The sequence below is a fragment of the Chrysochloris asiatica genome, unplaced genomic scaffold (genome assembly GCF_000296735.1).
Source record: "Chrysochloris asiatica unplaced genomic scaffold, ChrAsi1.0 scaffold00313, whole genome shotgun sequence".
NCBI lineage: Eukaryota > Metazoa > Chordata > Mammalia > Afrosoricida > Chrysochloridae > Chrysochloris > Chrysochloris asiatica.
Window position 1 is genome coordinate 375,724 of NW_006408831.1, and position 16,287 is coordinate 392,010.

The 16,287-nt window shown below is 39.7% G+C and overlaps 1 protein-coding gene across 1 annotated transcript in view; it reads left to right on the forward strand.

Moving 5' to 3' along the window:
* SERINC5 (serine incorporator 5) overlaps positions 1 to 16,287 on the forward strand; it is a 78,334-nt gene that overhangs the window by 41,096 nt on the left and 20,951 nt on the right. Inside the window, exons 5-7 of the mRNA XM_006875179.1 lie at positions 6,659 to 6,870; positions 10,745 to 10,843; positions 13,715 to 13,841. Of these exons, the coding sequence (XP_006875241.1) occupies positions 6,659 to 6,870; positions 10,745 to 10,843; positions 13,715 to 13,841 (438 nt within the window). The remainder of the gene's footprint in view (positions 1 to 6,658; positions 6,871 to 10,744; positions 10,844 to 13,714; positions 13,842 to 16,287) is intronic.

Consider the following 16,287-nt stretch of genomic DNA (forward strand, 5'->3'; position numbering starts at 1 on the left):
GTTTTTCCCTCATCCTCCCCCAACGTGGTCACCAGTCAGAGCACATGTCTGATCGTGTATTCCCATTGAGTCTTAGTCTTGGAAGGCGGTTTGCCATGAGGGGACCTAACCACTTGCCTTGATGGCTCCTGGGCGAGCAACTTGCTTGTTCTTGTAGTAATCAGTTGGACTGCTGTTATTGTTTTGTGTTTTCCCTGTTGGTCTTTCTTTCAAGAAGTGTCTTCTGTTCTTCTAGCCACTCAAGGCTGATCTGCTCGTCTTTTCAAGTGGAGATTTCCCACCTTAGAAGATTCTGGATGGGGTTCAGGATTCCACCTATGGTCTTATGCAATGCAGAGGCTCCACAGAAAGCCTCCTTCATGGGCACACTGTAGCTCCATTTTACGTTTTCCAATCAGTTATAGGCAGAAGACCGACTTTCATGCTTTCTATGGTGATATTTCTGGCTATTCCTTTCTCTCCCCTTCCAGTGTCTATTTAATAATATAATGCAAGGAAAACCAAGATTTAAAAGACAGCCAAGCATCTTAACATTGTTTCCCCCATTTTGCCCATTCCAACCATGCGTCAAGGCAATGTAAAAACTTTTTAACGCCCCCTCATTTGTATGTTCTACATTTTGTGTATTATTTATTTGTTGATAGGCACTTAGATTTTTTTTTTAATGCCACACTTTACTCTTTGGTTGTTGTTAAGTGTTGTAGAGTCGTTTTGACTAATAGGAACCCAGTGTAGGGTTTCTGAGGCTTTACATGTTTTTTATAGGAGCAGAAAGCTTCACCTTTCTCCCTGCAGATCAGCTGGTGAGCTCAAGCTGCCTTCATTGTTGTTTGCAGTCTAGTGCTTATTTTGTGTGCCAGTCTGTTACTTTGCTAAAAGGGGACCTCAGAGAATAGTTTTGGTTCAATGTATAAAGAGTATCTTCGAGTAATAGTCTCTGGGAATCTAATTTCAACTGATCCAGTAAGTCTGGACTTAAAAAAAAATTGGTATTCTGTTCTATGTTTGTCTGTCAATCTGTCAGGATCCATTAGCTGTGAACCTGATCAGAAAATTCAATAGTTGGTAGCTGGGCAGAATCTAGTTCTTTTGGTCTCTGGGTAGGTCAGGCCAAGGTTCGTGGAGGCTGTTAGTCCTGTAGACTAATTTCTTCTCTGAGACTTTAGTTTCCTTCTTTCTCTTTTGCTGCTGATGAGTAGAGACCCAGAGCTGTGTCTTAGATGACTGCTCAGGAGCTTTAACCATCCCAGACACTAACTACTCACCTCACTAGGGTGCAGAACATGAGCTTTATGAACTGTTGTGACAATGGTTTTGCCCAATTAGACTAAGGTTGTGACCAGTTTTTTTTAAAAAATCACACAATAGTCATAGAGGTAGCACTACAGATTTTTTTTTTTTTTTTTTTTAAGTTTAATTTTCAATTCTTAATCTGAAAAATAATAGTGATTTTCAGAGCTGAGTCATGCTCTGGGATAAGCTATTGTATAGTTGTTTTTGTTAAGTGTTGTCAAGTTGGTTCTGACTCATAGCAAGCCAGAATAGACTTTTCAAGGCTATAAATCTTTCTGGGAGCAGAATGCTTCATCTTTCTCCTACAGAGCGGCTGGTGGGCTCAAACTGCTGGTCTTGTGGTTTGCAGTCCAGTGCTTATCCTACATAGCCACCTGATCCCTAAGCTATTGCATGCTAGCCTGCTTTTCAAATCATCTTTAAAACCTAGAAATTTATATTTGTGCTTACTACTATATCTTGCTTTAAGACAGCAGCACATTCTTATGTGACTCTGTTTTCTCAATTGTGCAGAAAAAAAAATACCTGAAAAGATGGAAATTCATTTGAATTGATTAAACATTATTCTTTCTATGATTCTTAATGTCCTTTTTTACTCTTAATTTTTCATTAGACAAAATAAATATGCTACCCTAAAATTTTCTCAGAGATGCTTAAAACAGGGAACTTCATGGTAAAACCTTAAAATCATTGATACTGAGTGCCTGACTTGCTCATTAAGTAGTCTGTTCCCCGGAGGATATCTTTCTTATTTGCCCTGACATTAATACTTTGATTGATTCTGAGACCATTTTCTGAGACTGAATATTGATGCCAAGTTTTAAGGGCATTTTGGAAGTGTTTGGTTGCTTTGAAAACTTTCTGGAAACCACTCAGTAAATATGACTTAAGAGCTTTGCAACAAATGTTGCTGCTGTTGTTCAGGCCTTGATGTTGTTACTGTGAAGTGCCATCGAGTCAGTTCGGACTCATAGTGTATATTTTATAATGGTATTCAAGGGAAATCAAGATTCAAAAGACAGCCAAGCATCTTAACCTTATTTTCCCCCTTTGCCCATTCCAACCATGTCTCAATCCCTGTATCCCAGAGCCGTGTTGTTCCAAGGTTGTGCATACATCATTATTTATCTCTGTCCCACTTAGCCCATGCAAACCTGCTTAATTGTTTTCCCATCCGCTTTGTTCCTCCAGTCCCCTCCCCCTTCTTGTGTATTGCCCCCCTCCCTGAATGGACTAGATTTTAAATTTACTTTGTTGTTGCCGTTACTGAGTTTTAATAATCTCAGCATTTATGCTGATCCTGAGGCTAGTCCAAACTCAAAACCTGAGTCTACTTGCTGCTAGATCTGTTCATTCTGCCCTTCTGCTGGTCCTTTTCTAATCTTCGTTTAAGTGCTTTTACTATGGATAAAAATAATAAAGACTCAGTAAACTTAAAGCATTAGTTAGTTTTTTTTTTTTTCTGAGCAGTTATTCTAAATGCAACTAGAGAGATCATTTTGATTCCAGGAAAAGCAAATGACTCCAAGAAGCTAGGTACAGTGAGACTTGTTAAAAGAAACCAAACCCAACTAAACCCACTGCTGTGCAGTTGATTTTGACGTATAGCAACTCAATAGGACAGAGCAGATTTGCTCCTTAGGGCTCGCGAGGATGTAAGTCTTTAGAGGAGCAGACAGCAACGTAGAGTTTCTTAGGTGGCAACGGGTAGCCTTATCTTTTTTCCGCCAAACTGCTAGTGGGTTTGAACTGTCAACCCTGTGGCTAGCAGTCCAGTGCTTATCCTACAGCACCACCAGGGCTCCTTCTTAGAGAGTTATTGTTAAGTGCCTTCAAGTTAGTTCTGATTCATGTTGACCCTGTATAGGGTTTATAAGGAGCGGCTGGTCATTTGAACCACCAACTTTGTGGTTGCCAGTCCAGTGGTGATCCTAGAGCGCCACACTAGGGTTCCTCTTAAAAATAAGACTTTTACCATTGTCTAATCTTGATTATTAACCAAGCCCTCTTTCCCCCTTTTTACTAAGATCAGTTCACAAGATGGTCTCTTCCCTTTCACCCAACCATATATTTTGAAATTAAAATTTAATAAGCCTGGGTGAAAGAAAAGTCACTAAGAGATTGTATCTGCAAAAATAAGATGTCATCTGAAGACTGAGTGAAGCTAGGGCAACAGGAATGGCAGACACTCTGGTAACATTGACACTGTTGGGGAAATATAATTAAAAAATAAGATATTCCAACTCAGAAGACCTCTCTAGAAAGATAGGAGACAAAGAAAACAGCATTATTATTGAGTGCATATTAAATCAGAATCTGATGCTTCTTGCTAAAGAGATTTCAAAGACAGAAGAGAATCTTCCTCTAAGTGAACACAGCCCATTGCATTCATATTTTCATGAACAATTTTTAGTATCTTTTTGGCCAGAGAATTTCATTTTGCAATTTGGAGTCCGGTGCCACCTCTGAACAAAATTCACCTCGTCTTCTTCCAGGAAGCTGGAATGATTATATTTCAAAAGAAATGTCTTCCAAATATCGGAGGAAATAAAAATTTCAAAGAGACAGGTTTTCTGAAGTGAAAGCTGAAAAACAGAGGGGAAGGGAAGTCTCTTCCCTTATGTTCACAACAAGAATTAAAGCCTTATTTTTAATTCGTATTTGTCCTTTCAGCGCCTTGGAAACCTGTATTTCATAAAAGTGTCAGCATTGTTCTAGACAGGCCAGCAGTGGCCACAATCGTGTCCTGCCTTACCAAGTTGACCTTCACCTGGTGGGAGTCCGTAGAATAAACAAATAATAGTCAAGCAAACAATGTGTTTAGTGGTCAAAAGTCTCTGGGGCTAAATAAAGTGGGCAAAAGGGCTGGAGAGAACAGGGTAGGCAGCTGTCTTATATTTAAGCAAAGGGGGAAGGCTATAAGGGAGACTGGAAGGCATTGAGGGAGTGCCTGAGGTAGGACTGCTTGGCCTGTGGTAGTATTACCTTTAATAAGTCTTCAAACCCTAGAGCGGCCGAGACAACTGTGGCTCTGCAGAATAAGCTCTGGACTGCTAACTGCACAGTCAGCAGTTCAAACTCTCCAGGCACTTCTAGGAAACCCTGTACAGGTTGAAACCAACTCGATGGCACTTAACAACAACAACAACATACAGTTATTTGGAGTCTTGGCGTGGTGCTGTTGGATCAGCACTGGGCTGCTAACCAAAAGGTCTGGGGTTCAAACCCACCAACCAATCCTTGAAAGCCCTGTATAGGGTCACTGTGAGTTGGAATGAACTGAATCGATGGCATCGGTATTTCAAGTCCTCTTCACTTTCAGCAAAGATCATTGTTGTTAAGTGCCATCAAGTTGGTTCTGACCTGTATAGGGTTTCTGAGGAGTGGCTGGTGGGTTTGAATGACTGGGCTTATGGTTAGCAGTCTAGTGCTTACCCAACAGAGCCATACCAGGGCTCCCAGCAGCAAGTATTTCAAGTCCTCGTCACTTTCAGCAAAGAATGTTGTTTTTAAGTGCCATCAAGTCAGTTCTGATTCATAGTGACCCTGTGTAGGGTTTCCAAGGAGTGGCTGTTGGGTTTGGCCTTGCAGTTCACACTGACTGTGGTCTAGTTCTTATTCTACAGTGCCACCCCAGGACTCCAGCAAAGATTACAACCTGGTGGTGGTGGTGGTGGTGCTATGGAGTTGGTTCTGACTCATAGTGACCCTGCATAGGGTTTCTGAGGCTGTAAATCTTTATGGGAATGGTTGGTAGTTGCAAACTGCTAATCTTGAGGCTAGCAGCCTGACTCGTAACCGCTTTGCTACTAGAGCTCCTGGGACAGTTTGACTCTTGTCATATAGACTTACTATGCGTCAGAATTGACCTCACACAACAGCAACACTAGACCTGCTAACTTTGAGATGTGCATTTTTCCTTGTAATGAAGACAATCTAAGTCTAGAGTTCAAGGAAGATCTGAGGATGGTGTTGAAGATTTAACTTCAGAAACATAAGCTTAATTGTACGGAAGGCTTTCATATACTACTAATATTGCAACCCAAAAGATTGTTGGAAGGAGAAATGGCATCCACACCACATTTTTACCTTTTTATATATAATTAATATGGTGTCTCTTTCATCAGATATTATTTGGTTCTTGCTTAGTTCTTTCTCTTCTCCTTCCTTGCACATCATTTTCTCTTCTTTAATTGCATGCCTTTTCTATTAGAATACTGTAGTTAGTTATCTGGTCACTGGAATGCCTGGGTGGGTTTCAGGAGTACAGTGGTCATTATCATTTTGGCCTTGCCTCCTGGTTTTCTTTGCCTCGGGCTGAAATAACTTTTTTTTATTGTTAGAACATTTTAGCTCTGTTGCTTGAACACTTTCCAGTTTTGTGAAAACATTAAGCCAAGTGGCTTGCTCTGTGAAAGCTTGTAAGACTGTGGTTACAAAGAGCAATTGAATCTTAAAGGCAAATGTCAGTGATTCAGTTCCTTCTCCCTATTGTTGTCCTGTCCTCATCACTTAGAGTTTATAAGCACTCTTTCTTTTGTTCTGAACAACTGGTATAGATTGCAGCCATCACTTATTTCTCCTTTCCCTTTATTAATATTTATCATAAACTTGAAAGCACATGAATCCCGTCCATTAGTTTTGCTGGTTCCATTACATTTTTTACTCTGTCTAACTGCTTTTATATTCTACTTTTCAAAAAATACCAGATTCTCTCTTACTATTGCTCTTATTTTGGAAGAGCAGTGCTATGATAGAGCTTCATTTACTGTAGGTCCAAGGAGGAAAACACTGAGGTCAGCTGCTCTTTCTCAGGGAAGCTGTTGACAGCACTTGGAATTGGAGACTGCGGCACCCCAAACACTGTTTACAGGGAAAACATACAGAGGACCCCAGAAAGGAACCTCTTCTTAATACTGCCAAAACCTGTCCCAAGGTAGTTTAGGCTCAGAATGGAGCAGCTAGAATAAAGTCATACTTGAGGCTTACACCAATTATTTTGAGTAGAGAAATACACTTCAGTCAGACATGGAATGCTTGCAGTGTTTAGAGAAATTCTAACCTCGAAGCAAGGAACAGGCACATTGACCAGAACCTTGAAACTTCAATAGAGCATTTGTTGTTGTTGTTGTTGTTGTTATGTGCCGTGGAGTCAGTTCTGACTCATAGCGACCCCGTACAGGGTTACCGAAGCAATAGAGCATAATGATTACTAAAATCGTATGTCTTCTGGAATACATTATTTTATAAGCAGCCGAGAGCCCTGTAGTAGTTAGTACCTGAAGGGTAATAAATCTCATCAGAATTGTGTACTTCATGGGCCTGTCTTTTCTCCTCCCCTCTTACCTACTTTCTGGAGAAACAGGACCGCCGGAACGTCGACTAACAAGCTCTGGTACGCCTGTCTGGCCCTGGTGACCCTCATCATGTATTCCATTACCGCGGGAGGCTTGATTTTGATGGTAGTATTTTATACACAGAGAGAAGGCTGCATGGAAAACAAAATTCTCCTTGGAGTAAATGGAGGTCTGTGCCTTCTGATCTCATTGGTGGCCATCTCACCCTGTGTCCAAAACCGTAAGTATGGTTGCCTACTTCTTAACTTACGTTCATTTTTCTAAGTATTTTTGAGCAAACCCAATGGATTTCTCTTTGGAACAAAGGGTAGGCCAGCAGTAAAAGGAAAGGTGGGGCTCTTGTAGTTTCAGGCTCTTCTTCTCTTTTTCATCTCTCAGTTTACCCGAAAAACCAAATCTACTGACATTGAGGTAGTTGAGACTCATAGTGATATGGGAGACAGCATAGAACTTTCTCATATGGTTTCCAAGGCTGTCGTATGTTGGGGAGCTGACTGTATGTCGAGAGAGACTGATAACTGACACTGAGAAGGTTTGACTCAAGCTAAAAGAAAATGGAAAGAGCTCTGGTAGTGTAGTGGTTACGAATTGGGCTGCCAACCTCACAGTCAGCAGTTCGAAACTACCAGCTGTTCCATAGGAGAAAGATGAGGCTTTCTGCTCCCATAAAGATTTACAGCTTTGGAAACCCTGTACAGGGTCACTATGAGTTGGAATTGACTCCACCGCACATAACCACCACCACCAATCAAAACAAAATGGAACCTGAGCAGCTGTCTTATTGCAATAGCTATGGTTACAGTCCAGCCTCACTCTCTAACTGCATTCCAAAGTGGTTTGGCCATTCAACAGTTGGTACACCTTTTGCTTTGTCTCATTAGTTGCAATTAACGCTCTTCCCGTCTCTGTGGGTTCTCTGTGTCCATTGGTCCTTCTTTCTTCCTGCCCCTTTCTGCCTTTTTGGTTAATTATTTTGTGGAATACAATCCTCACAGGTATTACTGTTCGTTCTATCGGCCTGACTGACTCCAAAGTGGTCCCCAGGGGCAGGCTCAGATCCAGGTGGGAAGGGTATCTAAGGGTCACAGCCTCAGGGGTTCTACCTGCCACACCAGTAAGTGTGGTCTTTGTTTTATGATTTTGATATTTGTTCTCCATTTTTCTCCCATTCTGCCCAGGGCCTTCTGTGGTCCCTGTCAGAGAGGTTGGTGGTGGTAGCCAGGCAACATGTAATTCTTCTGGTCTCTGGGTAGTGGAGGCTGTGGTTTGTATGGTCCTTTTAGTCATTTGGATTTGATTTTTTTCACTGGTTTTTAGTAAAAAAGGGGAAAGACCAACAATTGTTTCTTAGATAGCTGCTTTTAAGACACCACAGTAGGTTTAAGAACATAGTCTTTGTGGACTATGTTATGCCAGTTGGCCTAGATGGGAACCCCCAAGACTGTGCTCCTAAGTCCCCAAGTCCAGTGACTCAAAGTGTTTGGTTATAGCTAACATGTTTTCATAACTTTGTCCCCTATATGCTGTCCTACATACATGGATATATTTGCAGCACATAAAAATACATATGCAGAACTATTCTCTGCCAAGTCTATACATGCTCATGGGTGTGATCCTGTTAGATTTTCCATACCTGTTCAGCTTGCCTGTCTGCCTATGTAACCACTCATAGATTCTAGTTGGGTTTTGCTATTATTACAGAATCATGTATGTAAAAGTGTATCTTTGTTGTCTGTAATGCTTGCGGACCATTCGATGTCTTTCTTTGCCCTAGGTATAATGTGTTGTCAAGAGACAGTGGGATTTGAAGGTGCTTTGGAAAGGAGCCCTGGTAGCACAGTGTTAAGCACCTGGTTGCTAACGTTTCAAACCCACAAACCGCTTAGTGGGAGAAAAATATGGTAGTTTGAAACTATATAACCTTGGAAAGCCTTTGGGCAGTTCTATTCTATCCTATAGCAGTGATCATGGTGAGTTAGACTCAGCTCGACAGCAGTGGGTTTGCCTGATGTTTTTTGAAAGCAAAGATGTGAATTTTCATTTATTACCTACTTTGGTGTAAGAAAGTGTGCTGTTTTGGGGATTATAGAGACGGAGGCCCTGTAGATATCTTATTCTGCTGAAGATGAACATGCACATGACATTCAGGTTTTTAGGCAGGAAAAGGAAAATATTAGCAGTGACCATGTAGTTGGAGTCCTGGTGTGGCACGGTCATAGTATAAGCGCTGAACTGTTAACTGTATGCGTGGAGGGTTCAAACCCTATCTGTGGCTCCTCAGAAAGTCTGTTATACAGGGTTACTGTGAGCTGGTACTGAGTCAACAGCACTTAACAATAACACCAATATAATTAAATTATAAATCCATAATGTTAATGGAAATGGTGTTTGTATGAAAGATAATAATCTTCAAAACAAAGGAGTTTAGTGAGAAGAGTGGCCTTTTAAAAATATTTCTTTAGTGTCTGGCTTAATAGAAGACAGATGTATTCTCACATTTGTTTCTACATTCAATATTGTGATATGTTTCTTGATTAAATTGTATGAAGAAAATCCAAGGTTGGCTATGTGTCGGAATCAACTCAAGAACATTTATAACTAAGACATAACGTGCAGCGGAAATGAACACGGGGGTGGGGGGAGGGGGTGTGCAGTTTTCAAAAACTGTACAGTGTATACATTTGTGTGAAAATATGGGTGTGTCCCCCTACCCCTGAATCCTGCAAACATAAAGTGATTTTTAAAAGGTAACAAATATTGAATAATTTAAAGTTAGGCTTTTCTATACCAAAATTTTCAAATCTATTATTAAATTTGAGAGGAATTGTGTGCTCGAGTCAGTTCAGACGCATAACGATCCTGTGTTGGATTTCTAAGAGCCAGCTGGTGGGTTTGAATCTTGTGGTTACCAGGCCAGTGCTTATCCTCCAGCGCCACACCAGGGCTCAAAATGGAGAGTATATTCTTCTAATTACTTTAATTGATCAACTAAGAATTTCTAAAAACAAATGACTAATATTCACAATAAAGTATCCTTTGGGTTAAAACCTACCTTTTGAAATAAGTATAATATTTTGAGTATTATATTTAGTTTAGCATCACTAGTCTTATTCTCATGCTAAAAGGGAACATGTTATAGAAAAGTTTACTTCCATTCTTTATTGGCAATTCTGGAGACCCTGGGTGACTCAAATGGTTAAACTCTTGACTGCTAACCAAAAGGTGTGAATCTACCCAGAACCTCCTTGGATCACATACCTGAAAAATCTACTTCTGAAAGGTTACAGCTGTTGAAAACCCTATAGAGTGTCATTCTGCTCTGAAACACATGGAGTTCCCTTGGATCAGAATCGACTTGATGGCAACTAATTTAGTTTGGATTGCATTGGCAATGATAAATTAATAATGATGATTCTGGAAACAAATTGGATCAGAGGGAAGACTGGATAAAATTGGATCCTTTCATGTTAGCAGTTTGAAATTTTCACCAGAAAGAGAAATCCCATCATACTTTTATATACCCTGTCACTCATAAGGACCCGAACACTTGGTTTATTTTAAATGAAACTTTGAAGCCCTTTTCCTCATGGATGTTGAGCCTCCTAGCTGCTTCTTTATCTTGGACCAGTTCTGATATTTGTTCAGTATTCCCCAGGGTTTTGTCTTTGGACCAATAATAGCTCCCCCCGCCCCCTTGCCACAGACTGTGTAAGTGTCTTGTAGAAAGAGGAATCAATGCTATGTGAAATCTGTCCCTTGTGCTCTGATCAAGAAAGATGTCAGTATTTTCTGATCTTGTGATTAACAACTAATGCCATGAACCTCATGGGGACCAGGCATTATGTTTCAATAAAACTGTATGCTTAAGAAGGTTTTGCAGGTGTTGATAACATTTTAGAATTAATAGTGTTAGATTCTGTGTATGCTTTTCTCCCAAATTCTTTTTAGATTTATCTGAGAAATACCATTATGTATCTCCCCTCTCCCCCCACCTTAAAAGGCTCAAGTTTAAGGAGTGCCAATGGCTTGGGGTGTCTGATTTGTCTTTGAGGCACATGCTTTCTCAACATCCAAATGTCTCTTGTGTTTTACAGGACAGCCACACTCTGGACTGTTGCAGTCTGGGCTCATAAGCTGCTATGTCACATACCTCACTTTTTCAGCTCTATCCAGCAAACCTGTTGTAGAATTTGGTAAGCTTCCCGTGTCAGAGAGCATGTGTTTGTGGTGACCATTCTCATTTGTGGAAAAAGGAATATGTATCTCTACAAGTTATTGTTTAAACATTGGAGGTATAGTAAATGAAAATAGATGATCAGAGTGTTTCATTAAAGTCTTTAACTTGGGCTGTGGCAATGAAAATTCCTTCTTTGGAGTGAGTTTTCCCAGTGGATAGGAAAGAGCGATGAGCAGAGATGGTCTGTTGTGTTTATTTTAGGCTTGATCTGTGTTTATAAAGGAGCAGTTTTGTTTTGCTATGTTTTTAAGAAGTTTGTATCTTCAGGTGATCATTTTTCTGACTGTTACAGAAAAAGTGGAAAGAACGTGGGAGTTGGAAGTAGGAGACAGGGTTTGAGCCCAAAGCCACTGTTGGAATCGATGTGATCTTGAATAACATTTGTTTACAGAGACAACGGAAGACTAGTGGTTCGGTGCCTGGGTTTATAGCTTAGTTTTGCCACATAAGTAACTTGTGCAAAGTTACGTTTCTATACATACATGCCTCATCTTTAAGAATTTTCATTTTAATAAGATAAATATTAAGGTACCAGTGAGTGAGTGAATGAGTGTATGCTGAAAACAATGCCTGGTATAGACTAGTTGTTATATAAGAAACTCTCTGTCATCCCATTGTTTCTGACTCAAAGCAACCCTATACAGGATTTCTAGGACTACACATCTTTAATAATGTACACTACACTATATCAGATAGTCTCATCTCTCTCCTAAGGAGAGCTGATAGCTTTGAAATGCCAACTTTGCTCTTAGCCCAATTCTAACACAGCTTCATCAGGACTCCTTCACTATATAAGAGTTAGCTATTGTTATTTTTATATGGAATTCTGGTGTGGCGCTGTGGGCTAATGCACTGGATTGCAAAGTCGAGTGAACCACAGGTTGGTGGTTCAAGCCCACCAGCCGCTCCTTGGAAACCCTATACAGGGTCACTATGGGTCGGAACCAACTCGGTGGCACTTAACAACAACAACAAATTACTGTTATGAGGCAGTTGTGATGGTTCTTTGAGAAAAGTTTTTAAACTATAAAAACACACAAGAAATTATTATGAGCCCCAGAGCCTCATAAATAAGACTAAATTTTCTAATTTTGAGTTTTAAATTCTTTATATTTCATCATCTTTTTCTTTTTTGTAACTGAGTCCTGATGTGGCACTGTTGGAAAAGTACTGGACTGCTAACCACAGCTAACTGCAAGGTTGGTAGTTCAAACTCACCATCTGCTTCTCAGAAATACTATTTAGGGTAGCAGTGAATTGCAACGGACTCAACGGCATTTAACAACAACAACATATATAAATTTGTGTATATTTGGGCATGAAGTCCTTGAATGGTGCAAATAATGTTCTTGGCTGCTAACCAAAGGTTAGAGGTTCAAGTCTGAGGAACCTCACAAGAAAGGCTTGGTGATCCATTTCTGAAAAAATCAACCATTGAAAACACTGTAGACACAGTTGTACTCTGACACACATGGTGTTGCCCTGAGTTGGAGCTGGCTTATTTTGGATTATTTGTATACAGAAAGTTAAATAAGCATAGTCTCTTCTCTGGAATGAAATCAAATTTGGTTAGTGCAATTTTCTCCTTTTTAAATTTACAAAGCAGATACAAAGATACTTTTGGAAGTTCTAGGGAATCCTGATGTGGTGCTGTGGGTTAATGCGCCAGACTGCAAAGCCATTTGAACTGCAAGATTGGTGGTTCAAGCCCACCAGCTGCTCCTCAGAAACCCTATACAGGGTTGCTATGGGTTGGAATCAACTCAATGGCATTTAACAGCAACAGCATATACATGTACTATATATGGACCTTGTTTTTATAGCTATTTATAGTGCAAAGTGATATAATTAGAAGTCTTCTATTAAGTATAGTCCACCTGGTTTTAATTCCTGTTTTTTTTTTTAATGTCCTATTTTGAGTCTGTAAGTTTATTTAAATTTACCCTTTTTAAACTTCCTTTTTATTATGATCTGGCTTTTGTGAAAGGATTTTTTTTTTTTTCTTATGCTATATTATTTTTATTTAAAAAAAATTTAGATGGCACTTAAAAACAGAAAATAATCTTAATATTAGTTTCAGGTGGTACTATTGAAATGGAAAGATTCATATTTTGGTTAATGTTTTAATAAAAATTTTTAATTGAGTTTAGAATGAAAATTTCTTAGACCACATCATCCACAGTTATGTTTCCAGTGTGGTTTTCAGTAATGAGTTTAGTCCAGCTTCAAACACTTAGAAAATGCATGTGTGCAAAATGGTTTCAAGACAGTTTACAATTCTATATTGATGCTCCCCCACATTTGTGGGTACAATTAGCAGTCAAACCTAGCTTTGGTGTTCAAAATTGAACATTATTATTAAATAAGAAGAAAATGTAGTATTTACCACTGATGATGACATATCAGAGTATTCATATGTAACCATGCCAAGACTTTCTTCCAAGACACCTCTGGGTGGACTTAAAACTAACCTTTAACCTTGTGGTTAGCAACTGAGCATGTTAACACTCTGTACCACCCAGGAATTAAAAAAAAAATAAAAATCCAAGACTCTTATTAAAAGTCCTAGAACAATAGGCCCCCTTAAGCTAAACTGAAATGTGAGGGCCTATTCTGAGAATGAATTGATATGGAAGAGTGATGCTTTGAAATCTGTAGCACTTTGACCTACGAGAGCAATAGCAAAAACCTAGCCCTGAGTCAAATATGACTGTAGAAGGTGTCTACCAATGCTGCATGAATTCTCCCAAAATGAATGCTTACGGAAATTATAAGACTTTTCCAATTTGAAAGTGAGAATTTTTTTTTTTTTTTTTTCTTTCAATAGCTCTGGATGAGCTTGGGAAGAATGTTACAATCTGTGTGCCTAATTTAGGCCAGGACCTGTACAGAGATGAGAATTTGGTTACTGGACTGGGCACCACTCTTCTGATTGCATGCATCTTGTATTCATGGTAAGTCTACGGAACTGTTTGAGGCTTTCTTTGTAGATTTAAAAAGTTGGGGAAAAGTTAAGTTTCTACAACTACAAAGCAGCAAAACAAATACCATCTGAGGGAGCAAAATTTCCAGAAATTAAAAAAAAAAAGAAAGTTTTACAGCATGAAACCTAGGTCTCAGGACTTCATGTACCTTCCTTGCATTTTACATGGGTAAGTAACATCAGTGTATGATGATGCTGAAGCTGCAGTGCCTAACACCCTCTAAAACGGGTGGGGAACCGTTTTTCAGCCACAATTTATAATGTGATTCATGGGCCATGCAAAATAATCAGTTTAAAAATTAGCCTGTTGTATTTGGTCAAACATTGAATTAACTCACCCCTAATTGGAGTCCTGGTGTGGCTCTGTGGGCTAATGCGTCACACAGCAAAGTCATTTGAATTGCAAGGTCAGTGGTTCAAGCTCACCATCTTCTCCTTGGTAACCTTATACAGGGTCGCTTTGGGTCGGAATTGACTCGATGGCACTTGACAACAACAACAACAGTGTGATGGTTGGAACTGCAGTTACCTTGGTACGGCCAGATCCAATGATTTCATGAGAGGACATTCCCCATTCCTGCTCTAAAAGATGGTTTGAAACAGTAACACTAGTGAGACACACACAACTTAAAATAATCAACCATATGAGATTTAAAAAACAAAAACAAAACTAAATGTTATTTGAATATTAGTTGCTAAAGTATTATAGGAGGAGGGATTGTATGTGGCAGAGTGTTTTGGCAACTTTCTAATCCCAGGGGAATAGCATTTGTTGTACTCAAGGAGGAAACGAGTACAAAGTCCCATATACACCATTGTTTTTGTTAACAGACCCAGAAAGGCAGGAAATATCCTTTCTCTTTTATGCTCAAACCCATGATTGTGGTGTATCATGGCAAGGCAGTTCTGCCCACACACACAGTAGGTGGGGCCTATGAGTATAGGCAGATTCATATATATGAGTATATATCAGGAGCTTATTGGCTGTGTGGGTTTTTTCTACCTTAAAAATATAAAAGATTGCTAAAGGGAAAAAGAAAGGAAGGGATACACGGTTAGTTATTTATTCTGGATATATATTTCGCTATTGATAAGTAAATTTCCCTCTGACAGTAACCTCTTCTCCGTTAGGATTTACTTCAGTGTTTTGTTAGCTATATTTTATAGTATTAAAAAAAATCAAACTCGTCATTGTTTGATGTAAAGTGCTATCGAGTTGGTTCTGACCCATAGAGACCCTGTATAGGGTTTCTGAAGAGCTGCTGGTGAACTTGAACTGTCAACCTTGCAGTTCAAACTGATTTTCCAATCCAGTGCATTAACCCACAGCACCACAGTATAATCTCACTTTTGCTGAAATGACACAATGCTGGGTGGTGATCGCTTATATAAATAAAATGTCTCTCTGAGTATTTTGACATTCTCATACAGCTTCCAACTCCTCCTATTGCCAGAGGGAGATGGCGGTAGGTGGTTGTGTGCCGTGGAGTAGGTTCCAACTCTTAATGACCCTGTATAGGGTTTCTGAGGATGTAAAACTTTATGGAAGCAAAAGGCCTCATATTGCTTGCTTGTGCTATAGGTTGTTGTTAAAAATGAATTTTGTATATAAAAATATGTGACTGACTCTCCTCTTTGCATCAGCGGACACTTTGGTGACCATGGCCTTTCATTGTTATAGTTTCCATAAATTGCTCACTTGCTTTGTCATTGCTAAGTGCCATCAAGTTGGTTCCGAGTAAGAAACCCAAGGAGCGGCTAGTGAGTTTGAACTGCCAATATTGTGGTTCAAACTGACCTTGTGGTCCAGTGCTTTGTCCCACAGTGCCACGCCAGGACTCCTACTATATATAGAGTCCTACCTCAATCATGGACTCAAACATGGTAACAGTAATGGCCTAGGATCTGGCAGTGTATCGTTCTGCTGTGCATCAGGTCGCTATGGGTCGGTGCCGACTCGATGGGACCTAACAACAATAACAACCTGGTGTGGTGCTGTAGGATAACCACTGGACTGGTAACTGCAACGTCAAGTGGTTCAAATCCACCAGCTATTCCTTGTAAACTCTATCAGGGTTGCTATGAGTCAGAACTGACTCCATGGCAATTAACAACAAAAACAAACATATATTAAGCGGGTGGGTGGGACTCTGTACATAATCAGTCCCAAGTCAGTGAATATTTTCAGAGAAACTATATAACCGCCAAAACTTGGACCCCTGATTCTCAAGCTCTTCCTTTCTCAAGTAAGCTTTTCCTTCCTGAGTCTGTTATTGTTAGACTTTAGGGTGAGAATGGCAGTAGCAAAGGCTAATCTCATGATTTGTCACACAGTTTTGTTCTGTGTTATTAACGTGGGAAAATGTGTGTAAATCAAGTGAGAGAAATGTAGCTTACTTAACTATATATACAAATAT